This window comes from Pelmatolapia mariae, linkage group LG8, assembly GCF_036321145.2.
Source record: "Pelmatolapia mariae isolate MD_Pm_ZW linkage group LG8, Pm_UMD_F_2, whole genome shotgun sequence".
Taxonomy (NCBI): Eukaryota; Metazoa; Chordata; class Actinopteri; order Cichliformes; family Cichlidae; genus Pelmatolapia; species Pelmatolapia mariae.
The window spans coordinates 7,585,340-7,597,461 of record NC_086234.1 but is presented as its reverse complement, the minus strand read 5'-3'; the positions used below and the strand labels follow the sequence as shown (position 1 = coordinate 7,597,461).

At 39.5% G+C, this 12,122-nt stretch overlaps 1 protein-coding gene across 2 annotated transcripts in view; it reads right to left on the bottom strand.

Annotated features, from left to right (window-relative positions):
• Positions 1–12,122, bottom strand: part of tanc2b (tetratricopeptide repeat, ankyrin repeat and coiled-coil containing 2b) — a 167,549-nt gene that overhangs the window by 115,397 nt on the left and 40,030 nt on the right. For both annotated transcript variants that reach the window (XM_063482665.1, XM_063482666.1), the window contains one exon: positions 11,344–11,448. In XM_063482665.1, coding sequence (XP_063338735.1) covers positions 11,344–11,410 — 67 coding nt within the window. In that variant the 5' untranslated portion in view covers positions 11,411–11,448. The remainder of the gene's footprint in view (positions 1–11,343; positions 11,449–12,122) is intronic.

Genomic DNA, 12,122 nt, shown 5'->3' with positions numbered 1-12,122 from the left:
AAGAGGATGTGCTTCACTATTGCGACGATGGTGATACAAAGGGAACAATGTGGAGTTGAGTACCATTGGCAACAGTGAGTATTGCCTGTTATAGCACAGAATCCACTTCACTGTATTGTGTGTGTGTGTTTTGTTTCATTTCAGCAGTTAGCAATAGCAATAACTGTCTTTATAGCTTATTCTAAAGGAGTATGTGGTGAAAAACAAAAAAAACAAAACAGCTCCATAGGTAGCAGATAACCAGATTTCCAAGCAAATTTGATGCATTGTAATCCAATATAATGAAAAAAGTGGCAACAATGACACCTCCATTGTGATAGTTATCATTACAAGGGAAGAGGACATAAAAAGTTTAAGTAATTAAAGCTAATTAAAGCCATCAAAGCCTGGCTAGTTCCTTCCTGTGATGAAGGACGTGCTCCTGGTGCCTGCATGGGTTTTCTCCCACTGTCCAGATGTCCTGCATCTTAGGCTTGAAATGTTGGTGATTCAAACCTGGCCATGGATGAGAGATGGATAAAGTGCTTTAAATGTACAGAAAAAAAGGACTGTATGTGTATAAATCTCTCTTGTACTCTAAAGCACTTTAAGTGATCTGTAAGACTGGAAAGTGCTCTGTAAATGCCAGTTCACTGTCCACACGCAGCCCGGCATGATGACTGGCTCTCACAGGAGACAACCAAGTAGAATTTGCTGCAATAGAAAATTACTTTGATACAGAAAGAATAACAGCTAAAAGATGAGCCCTGTGTGAAAATGAAAAGGAGACCTTTTATACGCTCTTGTTTTGAGCAGCTATCTATCCCACATAGTGATATGACCCTTGAAAGCTCACCCAACATCCACAGCTTTCTCCAGTGAAGTGTCAAGAAAGACCAATCATTCAGGTAACCAATGCTTGTTTCTGTCATGCCACATCACACCTAACATGGTGCAATTTTGCTATTTAAACTGTAACACAACATATGAGAATGTTCATTATGAAGAAAACTAAGGTCAACAATGAAATTTTGGCTTTAGATTTTGGGTTTAACCAGAGATAGACTCAAAAATGAATGCATGTTTCAGCCATGAACATTTCATGTGTCCATCTGTCGTACATTTGATCAGATTGAACCGATGTCATGACATGACTCTCACTATATAAGAGGTTTCAGGGTGTAACATTCTTGAGCCTAAAGGACGCAAAGGAGGTCACTCAGCTAAGGCGTATGGGTGGCTGTGACGAGGGCTTTATGTGCATCAAGAGGCTCTGCTGAACCATAATGACGAGCCAATAAGTGCCTCCCACACTCCACAAGACAGGAGAGCGGCACAAGTGACACTTCGGGCACATCGTCTCTTACCGCCCCGCGCCCTCTCAACAGTCCATCTACAAGTCTGAATTGTCTTTGACCTTCAGCACACTTTCATTTTGCTGCAGCTTTGTTACCATGGCATCAGTCAGGAGGCCACAGGTGCCTGATGAGGTGGGCAGCTTCGGGGCGGCTAAACCGCCCACCTGATCAACACTGGTTGTATCGTCACAGACGCCACTGGAGGAGCAGCTTCTCCTGTTTTCTTTGTTGTTTAAGGAAGAACGTTCACGTCACCACTGATAACCTTTGCAGACCAGTTCCATAGTGAGTACTCTAACAGATGATAGAGATGATAATGAGATTTCTAGAAAGAAGAGGAAAAGTTGAGGAAAGATGTCTCAAGCACTGATAAAGGAACCCAATTATGCACGTGCATATATCTACTTTTAAATGGCATCTCACAGTTAGAACAGACTGTGCAGTCAATACTGCATGAAGGCACCTCAGAATGACAACTGCTGAATGAAGAAAGCTAAATGACATGTTGCAGAGAAGCTCAAGCAGATTGTAGACATCAGACTATTTGTTCTCTGTAACCAAAGGTCAAAGCTTCTCTCAACAGCTGTGCACCGTATTGATTCACATATTCATTGTCTGCTTCACCAGCTACAGTCTGTGCTTACACAGCATGTTAATGTTCACATTTAAAGAGAATTAAGACATGCAGAGTTTAGCCAGAGAGCAGCAGAATTAAACAAAAAACAAATAAATAGAAAAATCTGCAGCTGATTAATCAGTCTAGTCATTTTTGTATGCAAAAAGTCCATTTGGCCCTTAGTCAAGTGCCTTGAACATGGATTCTACATAAAGGCCACCAGATGGTGACAGCTGTGATTCCAAACTATCCACTGGAACAGCTAGCCACAGGAAAATAGCCAATTTCCTGTGCAACTATGGGTTCAATCACTCGTTTCAAATCACACTAAGTTTAATTAAATATTTTGTATAACTTGCTCATACTATCTTTCATAATGGATAATTACCCATTGGCTAACAACTTGTAATTGACAAGTCGTTAGCTAATGAGCAAGCGGTTTCAAAAATAGACTTTTTTTTTTTTTTTTTTAACTTAGATGATTAGCAGCAGCTATGAGGACCAACTACTCATTACAAAAGTGCTTAGCTTCATTTCTTGGGAACATTGTCATAAACAAAATGCTATTTAAAGGCAGATTAACTGTTTTTACTCTTTTTAAGGCTTTTGTGTTCCAGTATTTGTGATTTTCTGTTAATGATTAGTAGATAAGAATAATAATAAGAATAATAAGAACAACTTTATTTATCCCGAGGGAAATTCTTTTGTCATGTACATGCTGAAAGCAGGAGAGACAGAGGAACAGATGAATAAGATATAAGATATACAATAAGAATAGTGTACAGTAATATACAGTAGGATAGTGCAAGACATAGTATCGGATAACTCTAACGAAGTAATATACATAACTATATCCAGGTGAATAAATAACTTAACTATCAGTGCAGGGGATTCTAGAAAGTGACAAAGTATTGTGCAATAGAATAAAGGGAGTAGCAGCATATGATGGGGGGATGAAAACAAATATTCAATAAGTACTCTTAGGTAATATTGCACGGTCTGGGAGGGAACAGAATAACATAGGTAATCGTCTCAGGAGAATCACCTACAGAGTGAGGAAGAGTTAAACAGTCTTATTGCCACCGGCACAAAGGATTTCCTGTGGCGGTCAGTTCTGCATTTCGGGGCAATGAGTCTTTTGCTGCGTTTGCTCCAATTACTAGTAGAGGAAAAGCACTGACAACCCTTAGGAGTGAGCCTAAATGTCAAATCCTCTGTATTTTTGTTGTCCACTGTTTTTCTTTAATATATATTTTAGGCTCATGCTGGACAGAGCATCGAAGGTGGAGAGAGAAAGATGGGGGAATGACCTGAAAATAAACAAAACCTTTGCCAAATATTTCAGATAAAAATACATTCTTATGCTGTTAAAGAATCAGGGGAGGTGTCTTTTGTTTTTTAAGCATTAATAAAAAAAACTTTCAATACATGAAAAATGCTATACGCTATATCTTTAACTATTGTAATTTTCACAAATAACACCAGAACTGAAGACAAAAACATATTACATAACCACAGAAGCCGTGACATTTCACAATCTGTTGTGAATGGGGAAAACGAAGGTCTACATACGGTATCCCTCTGCAGGTGGACCGTGTTCACACATGTTAACAGAACGTGGTTCACTGAAATCCCTCCATTCATTTTTCCCTGGGTTCATTAATACAGGAAGGAAGGGGACATTCTGCGGAGCAGTAGGTGCCAATCTGTCGCTCTGTGGAGATCAGCCAGAATCAGCTCATGTTAGGCTGCCGCTGCCCTTCCTGTCGCCTCTTACATCTACCCGATAATATTCTACATTGTGGAATGATTTATTTCTACCCAGTCAGTGCAGTCACTAATGTTTACTGGATATTCCATAGCTTGCTCTGCATGTAAGTAGCAATATATATGTAAATATGCAACATCTGCATATGCATTTATTTCCAGTGCATTTATTAGATTTCAAAATACACCGACTACTCGTCAGATAAAATCTGAATTACATACGCAAACACAAAAACGTAGTAAGTAATGTATGAACCGGAGATGAATGCAAATGGTTCACTAACCAGATCTGGATATAGCAGTTGTTTTTTTTTAATCAACAACATTAAAGTATTTCCAAGGCTATTCCATAATATCCCATCTTATATTTGTCAAGGTCTTTTAGTTTATTCACAAAAATACCAACTAGGTAGGAGCTGCGCTAATGAACCAGAAGCTCATATAAATTTGGCATGTATCTTTTCAACCAGGAAATCTTGATTAGGGTAATTAAAGTTTATAATCAGTGGGCAGAGGAACACATGGAATCAAAATCATAGCAGGATTTAAAACCGTACCATCAATGTCACAGTTTAACTTGGCCCGAAAGCATGGTGGTTTTACACTATTTTTTACTATATTCATGTAAAATTTTGTGAATAAAAAGCCAACCTAATAAGTCGTGCAATTATTGAAAACGTCTACTTTTGTCATGGAGGTTTCTATTCATTCAGATCAACCCTCTGCACTTATTTATAGATATTAAAAAGTGCGCACAATATAGTCCAAAATGCTTTAAACTAACCTACATGGGATATTTTTTTAAAAAGTCAAAGTTATGATAGAACGCCCGTCATTTCACAAGAATTACCCAGTGCAGGCGTGGTTTTTATCTGCTGCTAAAGACTGACAATAACTGCATTTACACCGCATTAGGCCGGGCTGTGGTGTCACTCCTTGCTTGTGCCTTAGAGCTCAAAGCATGTTTGCTGATCTGATGATCTCTAATTAGATTTCTCAACCACTGTGGAAAATGAGCCATCAATTAGAATGCTGTAATTAGGGGGACTGATTTGATTCCTGTCAAGCACCTGCTGCCTTCAGACTTGTCGAGTTTGTGGAACTGGAGGGAAACATGGCAGCATTTGTGCCATTCGTACTGTTAACAAAAAAGTGACTTTAAGTCTGTATCCATTTTCTAAGAAGTTAGTATTTTTTTCAGTTCTCTTCAATAACAGCTTGCTTCATTTATTCTCTATAAAGCAAAAAACAAAAAAGTATAATAATAACAGGTTGGCAAGAGTATCCGACAAGACTGTCTTCTCCAATTTACAGAGGTTAGTTAGAATCAGTCAAGCGAGATGTAGAACCATCAATCTTGAAGGTGCCTCAGTGCACAATGCAAATGGACAGCGCTGTGGATGCACAAACCAAAAACAGTGTACTGTACACAGACCTCTGTGGTTCAATCAAACTCCAGTGCAGTCACCTGATTAATCTGGTCTAATTGGGCCAGTATGGAAGCTGTCAATCAAATTCCGATGTGGAGTACACAGGTGGATGACGGGTGTCTCCAAAGCAGATTCTGCTATGGTTCAGTTGTGTTTGTGTGAAAGCACAGCACCTCAGCTGCAAGCCTTCTCAAGGGAAAGACGGTTTTAAATTCGTAATTTAAAATTTAAACTATCATAAATATTTGTTAGCTATGGTTTGGTATGAGTTCTGCAATTCTGCTCGATGAGCCAAAAAATAAAAATAAGTCAGTAAAGACATGAATCAGTTCTACTTTAGCAGAGAGGACAAGAGAGAAAAGAGAGTGAAAAGTAGGGGAGTAATATTTACAAATGGTCATGAGGTACATTCTGGACAAATGATGCTTATATTCAGTTGTGAATTTTAGAGAAGACAAATACATGAGTGTAGCATAACTTGCTGCCAGACTTTGAAGTTTAATTTTCCCACGTGAATCTAGTGATGATGAAAATTCAAGGTGACATCAATAAAACCAGCCTTTCAGTGAGCTGTCAGTCCATATGACTTCATGCTTAAAGCTCTTGGTGAGCCTGCCTGTGTGAACATGAACTAGATTACAGCTAAAAAGGGGAAAAAAATTAATTTGCCCTTGGTTTGGACCACAATAATTGAGCCACAATGTAACCTGAGCAAAACAATGAAACTGTGTCACATTAGCTACTGTACTATGTGTTTGAAGAGGCTCTATTATCCATCCATCAATACGATTCCTTAACCACTTCTCCTGAATTGAATAAGTGGTTAAGAAATTGGATTGCTGGAGGTCTGCAGCTTATCCCAGCTGTCACAGGAGGTGAGGCGGGGTACACCCTGAACAGGTTGCTGGTCTATCACAAGGTTAAAAGCCCATCGTTGGTCCAAAGGGATCCATTATGCTTTTACTTATTTTCTGTGATATGCAACCTCTAGCACTGTTTTCAGTTACAACTTTCTAGTACTAGGTTGGGCCCCCTTTTGCCCTTAGAGCTCCCTTAATTCCTTCTGACATAGATTCAACAAGGTGCTGGAAACATTTCTCAGAGAGGCCTTTTGAGTACAGTGAACTCACTGTCATGTTCAAGACACCAGTTTGAGGTGATTTGAGCTTTGTGATATGGCTGGAATCTAGCTATCTAGCTGGAAGCAGCCATCAAAAGATTGGACCTAAAGGGATGGACAAGATCAGCAACCATACTCGGGTAGGCTGTGATGTTCACTTGGTATTAAGAGGCCCAAACTGTGGCAATAAAATATCTACCAGCTCCACCCTGAACTGTTGATGGATGGAGCCATGCTGTTTACACCAATTTCTGATTTTATCATCCAAATATCACAAGAGAAACTGAAACTCAGACCAAAAATACAAATATGGAGCTAGAAGTGAGCATAATGGATCCATTTAGCTTTTTTTTTTTTTATATTTACATTTTCAGGTAAATATAAGATAAATATTTTGATGCAAATGTATCCAGTACTAACTCTAAAGGCAGAAAGCATGTGCAACTACATTTTGTCTGTTCAAATGCCACGCTCCAGCCCATCTTCTCAACACTCATTAGTCATGCAACAGCTCCCTGTCCAGATACCCCAACCTTTTAACCCCAGTTCTCATTTTCTAATCAGCCAGTGCCATAAACTGTAATTGCAATGTCAGACTGCTGACTTTGTTTCAAGTGTAGACTCACTTCTCCACCCCTTCTCGATGGGGGCAAGAAGAGGAAGGCAGTCAGAATCTTACAAAACAAAAATCAAACAAACTCCTCCACATGCCTCCCTTTTGAGTTCATATGCCAGCTAGAAACTCTAAAAGGAACAACGTAAGAGGCAAAGATCACGAGGGGATATTTTCCATCTCGTTCACTTTTTGGCTTTCAAGGCGGGTGCACTTGTACATGAAACAGCCGCTGGCTACAGTAACAGTGGGCCGCTGTGTCACAAAGAAAGCCTTATATACACACAGTGTATGCAGTCTGTTCAGTGTCTTAATGAAAACCCTAGTATCTGATTTCTAAACAGTGCTGCCGCCGTAACTCCGAGACATTTGTCCTTTTTGTTTAAACAGCCTGAATCTCGGGGTGTGAGCTTATGTGTGCTCAAGTGAACATTCGCTTCAGATCTTGAATGGCATCTGATTAACCGCAGAGAGGTTGGACCGAGAAGAATGAGCTGGAAAACTAATTCAACCATTTATGTGATAGTGTCTGAGGACAAAACAGGCAAACACAATGTTGTTTCCCTGACAGATAACGCCCCATTCCCCGAGTGTGTTACGATACAGATTTGTGAAATTCAGCTTCTTCGCAATCAGAGCAGCTTATCTGTGTTATTCAATTTAAAAACTGCCATTCATCAGCTTAATAACTTAGGGCTCAAACAATTTCTGCAGTGAAGATCAAGGGACAGTGGGCTCATGTGTTGCCTTCAGATTAACGGGTCTATTCCCCCTTCGGAGCTCTGGCATTCCTGAAGACAGACGCCGCGTTGAAACCGTATCAAACACAGAGGACGAGCATCTTATTTCACAATCTCCCATCTGAAACGAGACTAATTTCAGCAGGAAGCGCATCCACACAATACAAGTTTTAAGCGCTCCCTGTCTGTCGTAGGCAGATAAGGGTGTTACCACCTCTCCTTATGTCCTTGAAAGTTACGTGGCAGCTTAAAACATTTAAATTATGTGTTAAAATAAATTATCCAAGCAGCAGCGGCGTCAGTGCAGACACCTGTCTATTAGAGGATGTGCATACGTGCTATAAAATGTAGGAAGTTTCAGAGTACAGATGTTGCGGTTGAAGAGACTATACGAAGTGCACTGCACTGCATTGCTGGGAGGAGAAGATTCCCTGCAAAGTGAGAGCAACTGATATCAAAACACTGGAGGGTACTTCAGTGATGCACAGCTGCTTGATCTCCTCTTAACCTAACGCATAAACACACAGAAAGCAAAGCAGAGAGGAGGTATGTTTTTCAACTACTTGAACCTTGAAGCCTTGCAGAGAAGAAAATTGATAACCACTTTGACATCACCCATTAGTTTGTGAAGTCCTGTTTTGAGACCCCAGTTTTGGCATTTTGGTTGTTGTCATCTTGGTTTTCTGAGATCAGATGCAAAAAGTGAGAGGTTGATGTGACAGACTAACTGAAGACACCGTGTTCATAAGTTAGCAACTTATCAAAGAAAGCTTGGACCCACTACATGGCTTCTTTTCTTCCTTGTGGGGCCACAATTTGCAAGGCGAACTTCATGTTGTATTCACTGTGACTTGAAACTATTGACTGAAACTATGTACTTATCAGAAGCAAGCTGAGGTCAGAGGTCAAATGAGCCTAATGATAGCTTCAGAAAAACTGGAGGCTTCACTTTTCAGACTACAAAGTCAAATCAGTCTTCTTTTTATATACAACATATGAAAAGGCTTCCCAATATGAATCACTGAATCAGCAGGTACAAAAGTCAAATTAGAGTAACTGTGCACAATGAATAGTCAAAGCTATCCCAAGCTATGACAGTTAGAATTATTGAGTGTTGCACACAGACTCCTGCACTTGCAACGTTTCACTAGTTTACCTTTAACAGGCAGACAGTGTTTTTAATTTCTCACTTTATTTATGACATGAATTAAAACCACATTTGGTGTTTATACTTTTTACCATATGTAAACTGTTTACCATGAGTGTAAGATTACAGCCATTGCTTATATGACACTTCTCTTTGTGTATATATATATTTATTTGGCAAATTGTTAATGACAGTGTGTGGGAGTCTGTTTGCAATGCTGGATATGTTTGACCCTATTATAAGCACTTGTCTTGTGAAACAATTAGATGATGTGCTTTTTGAAATGTTTTTTTTTCTTCTTCTTCTTCTTTCAAATTTAGATTCTGGGATCCAAAGAAGTGTTCTCGCCATGGCAACTAATGCAAATGTCTACAGGATAGCAGACAAAATATTCATGACCTTTGAGAATCAAATTTAAGACTTTTTAATGCCTCATAAGACTCCTCAAGACCCAGAGATGCCCTGTGCACGATACGAACACCCCACCATGCATTATACAGCAATGCTGATGCATGACAATAGCAAAATAGAAAAATCACAACTTCCTGCAAATTACGCAAACTACTAAAAGTGGGTGACAAGTGGGAGGCTCTGCAGGAAGTGATGCACTTGGCCCAGAAGTAACACTGTGTCAGTTTTACAGCTCTGACGGTACAGCACAGGAAGCAATCTTTACACACAAGGGTTTTTATTTGTTGGATGAAGGATAGCACACACCTGTTGTTAAACAACCCCCCAGCGACAAAACAATGGTGAAACCTACACTTTCAAAAAAAACAAACAAAAAGTATAAAGGGCAACTCAACTGGTGCCAAGAGAGCTGACTGAGTTCAAGGTTGAAGCAACATATTATGGTTGTGCAAAGCTAAACAACCAAGGCCAGCTCAGAAATCCCCTGTTGTGAATGTATAATAGAAACAAAGCTCTTCACGGTGCAGCACGGCATGACCAAAAGCACGCTTCAACTGACGGCAGGAGGTTAAGCTATTCGAGCAGCAGAAGTGAAGAGCTGGTTTGTATGAACACTGCTGTGCAAAACTCTTGATCTCTTGAATGTTAGATGCATCAATTGTTATACATTAATCCAATACTATCAGACGGGTAAATTATCAGTCCAAAACTGGCAAAGGATTCCCAACATAGTCATAAACAAGTGGAACAAGGCAGAGTTCAGCAACAGATGGTAAGAACCCCACAAAGCCCTGGGCCTGCTTTCACAAAGACAGTTTAAACTGGTATGAAGGATTAGATCTTGATCTACCGCAAGGCTAACTTAGCCTGAACAAGTGACACTTACACTGACCAATAGCACGCATAAAAAAATCCCCCCAAAAAAACATGACTCATAATTTGTGTCGCTAAGAAAAATAAATACTGAGAACACGACTTTATTATGAAGCCCAGATTATAGTATTTATGAAAGAGTAAAGCAAAATTCATGGTACTGTGTTTATGTCCATTTATGGAGGAAGAAGGCTGTGGAGTGACACTGGAATTCACCACGAAGGAGAAGAAGCAGTATGAGAACTAAGACAGTACCTGCAGTGGATAGTTTTTGTTGCTATAAATGATGGCACCAGTTTATTTGTGAAGTCCTGTTTCGAAGTTTCCAGATGAGAATTTTCACCATGTTTTACAACAGGATGACAAGAATGGGTGGGACTGCACTCCTCCTTCATAAATGACCAATATCATCCAAATACCTCCTTTTGATATGATGCAAAATGAGCGAGCAAGCCCATAAAACTCAGCAGGAAGGTATTTACAGAGATTGCTCTTGTCCCATTGACTTCTACAGGACTGAAGTATATTTGCAACCACATGCCCACATTCAAAGGCTTAAAAGTAACACAGCTTTAAGGCTTTTCCATGTTAGCTTCACTTTTCAGACCTTGCTGGTAGCATCCTATAAGCTGCAACATTCAATCATTAGCCACCTAGCTACTGCTTTAACAGAAAGCAGGACATTTCTTTCTAATCACTTATGACACCTCGGTACCATTTTTCAGTATCTGTGTTTCTCCTCTTATTTTATTCAAACATTTTCTGCTAACCAGAATTCAGAGGATAAAGTGCTTTTTCTAAAGGATTCATTCAGAGATCATGAAGTCTGATCAGTTATTTTATGTAATTAGTAGTCAGAACCCATCTTTGTGAAACTGGCCACAGTTCTGTACGTCAGTCAGGCGTGTCTCTGGGATTACGTGGACGGAAGAAACCAAGAAAGCCTAAATCCACAGAAGAACAGTGGCCGGTTCTGCAGGTTGCTTAGAAGAACCTACATGCTCACTACCTTAAAAACTCTGTTCCTAAAAAACTGGTTTGAATGGTGGTCACGTCATACATTTATTTAATTAAGAATTCTAATCACTAAAATCGAATGACAGTATTATTTTTGAAATCTGAAAAGATTTGATAGATTTTGATCAGCAGCAAGTTCAAAATATGTTTCATCCTCTGAGCTTGCATGTGCTCGCTTCCTAAAAATACACAGACAGAGCTAGCCAACACCTTCTGTGTGTTGACAGGCAGATGCGTCATTGTTTGTGGCTGGCATCACAAGACAGACTCACCACTGCTGCGACTCTTGCGATTTGCCTTCCCCCCCGTCAGCAGCATCTTCAAGCTGTTTCTAAACATGACTGCAGCAGATGCCCTGGACTCGACTACAGAAGAATCTGTTGGAGAAAGAAAAGACAGAAGATAAATATTAATATTTCCAAGGGCACTTCAAGCACCACCAGCTGTATTCCATAAGATATAACTGATGTTTAGGTTTGCTTAGGAGAATGTTATTTGACAGACAGTCAGAGAGTGACATGTAACAAGTGCTCTATTTGACCAGAATTTAAAAGAGGGGCTGAAAATTCTGAGCATTTGCAACTACGACTAACAGGATCAGTCTTATCTGACTTTTTTTTTTCTTTTCTTTTCTTTTAAGGGCTTGAACAGTTAAAAACATTATCATGGCTATCAAAGCAGAACCACAGAGCTACATTCTCAAAGCAGGAGAGAATAAAGAACCTTCAAAAACGTTAATGGGGATTAATGAGAGAAGATTGAAGCTGGGGAAATCCCATTCATGTATACCCAATCTTATCTATGTCATCAAGTGCTAGATCAAATGCTTCAAAGCAATTAGGGAAGAATAGAAGGAAGTACCACGGGTTTTACTATACTTCCTAAAAAGCGAAAAAATGCTTTTATTGTTTTTCATTCATAAACTATGGACAACATGACCATGAGATAATGCCTGCAGAGTGAGACGTGGCTAGAGGGAAGCAACCCAAAAAAAAGACGAGCTTTAAGGTTTGATATTTACAGTATTTTGTAGGACAGAAACATTAATAAA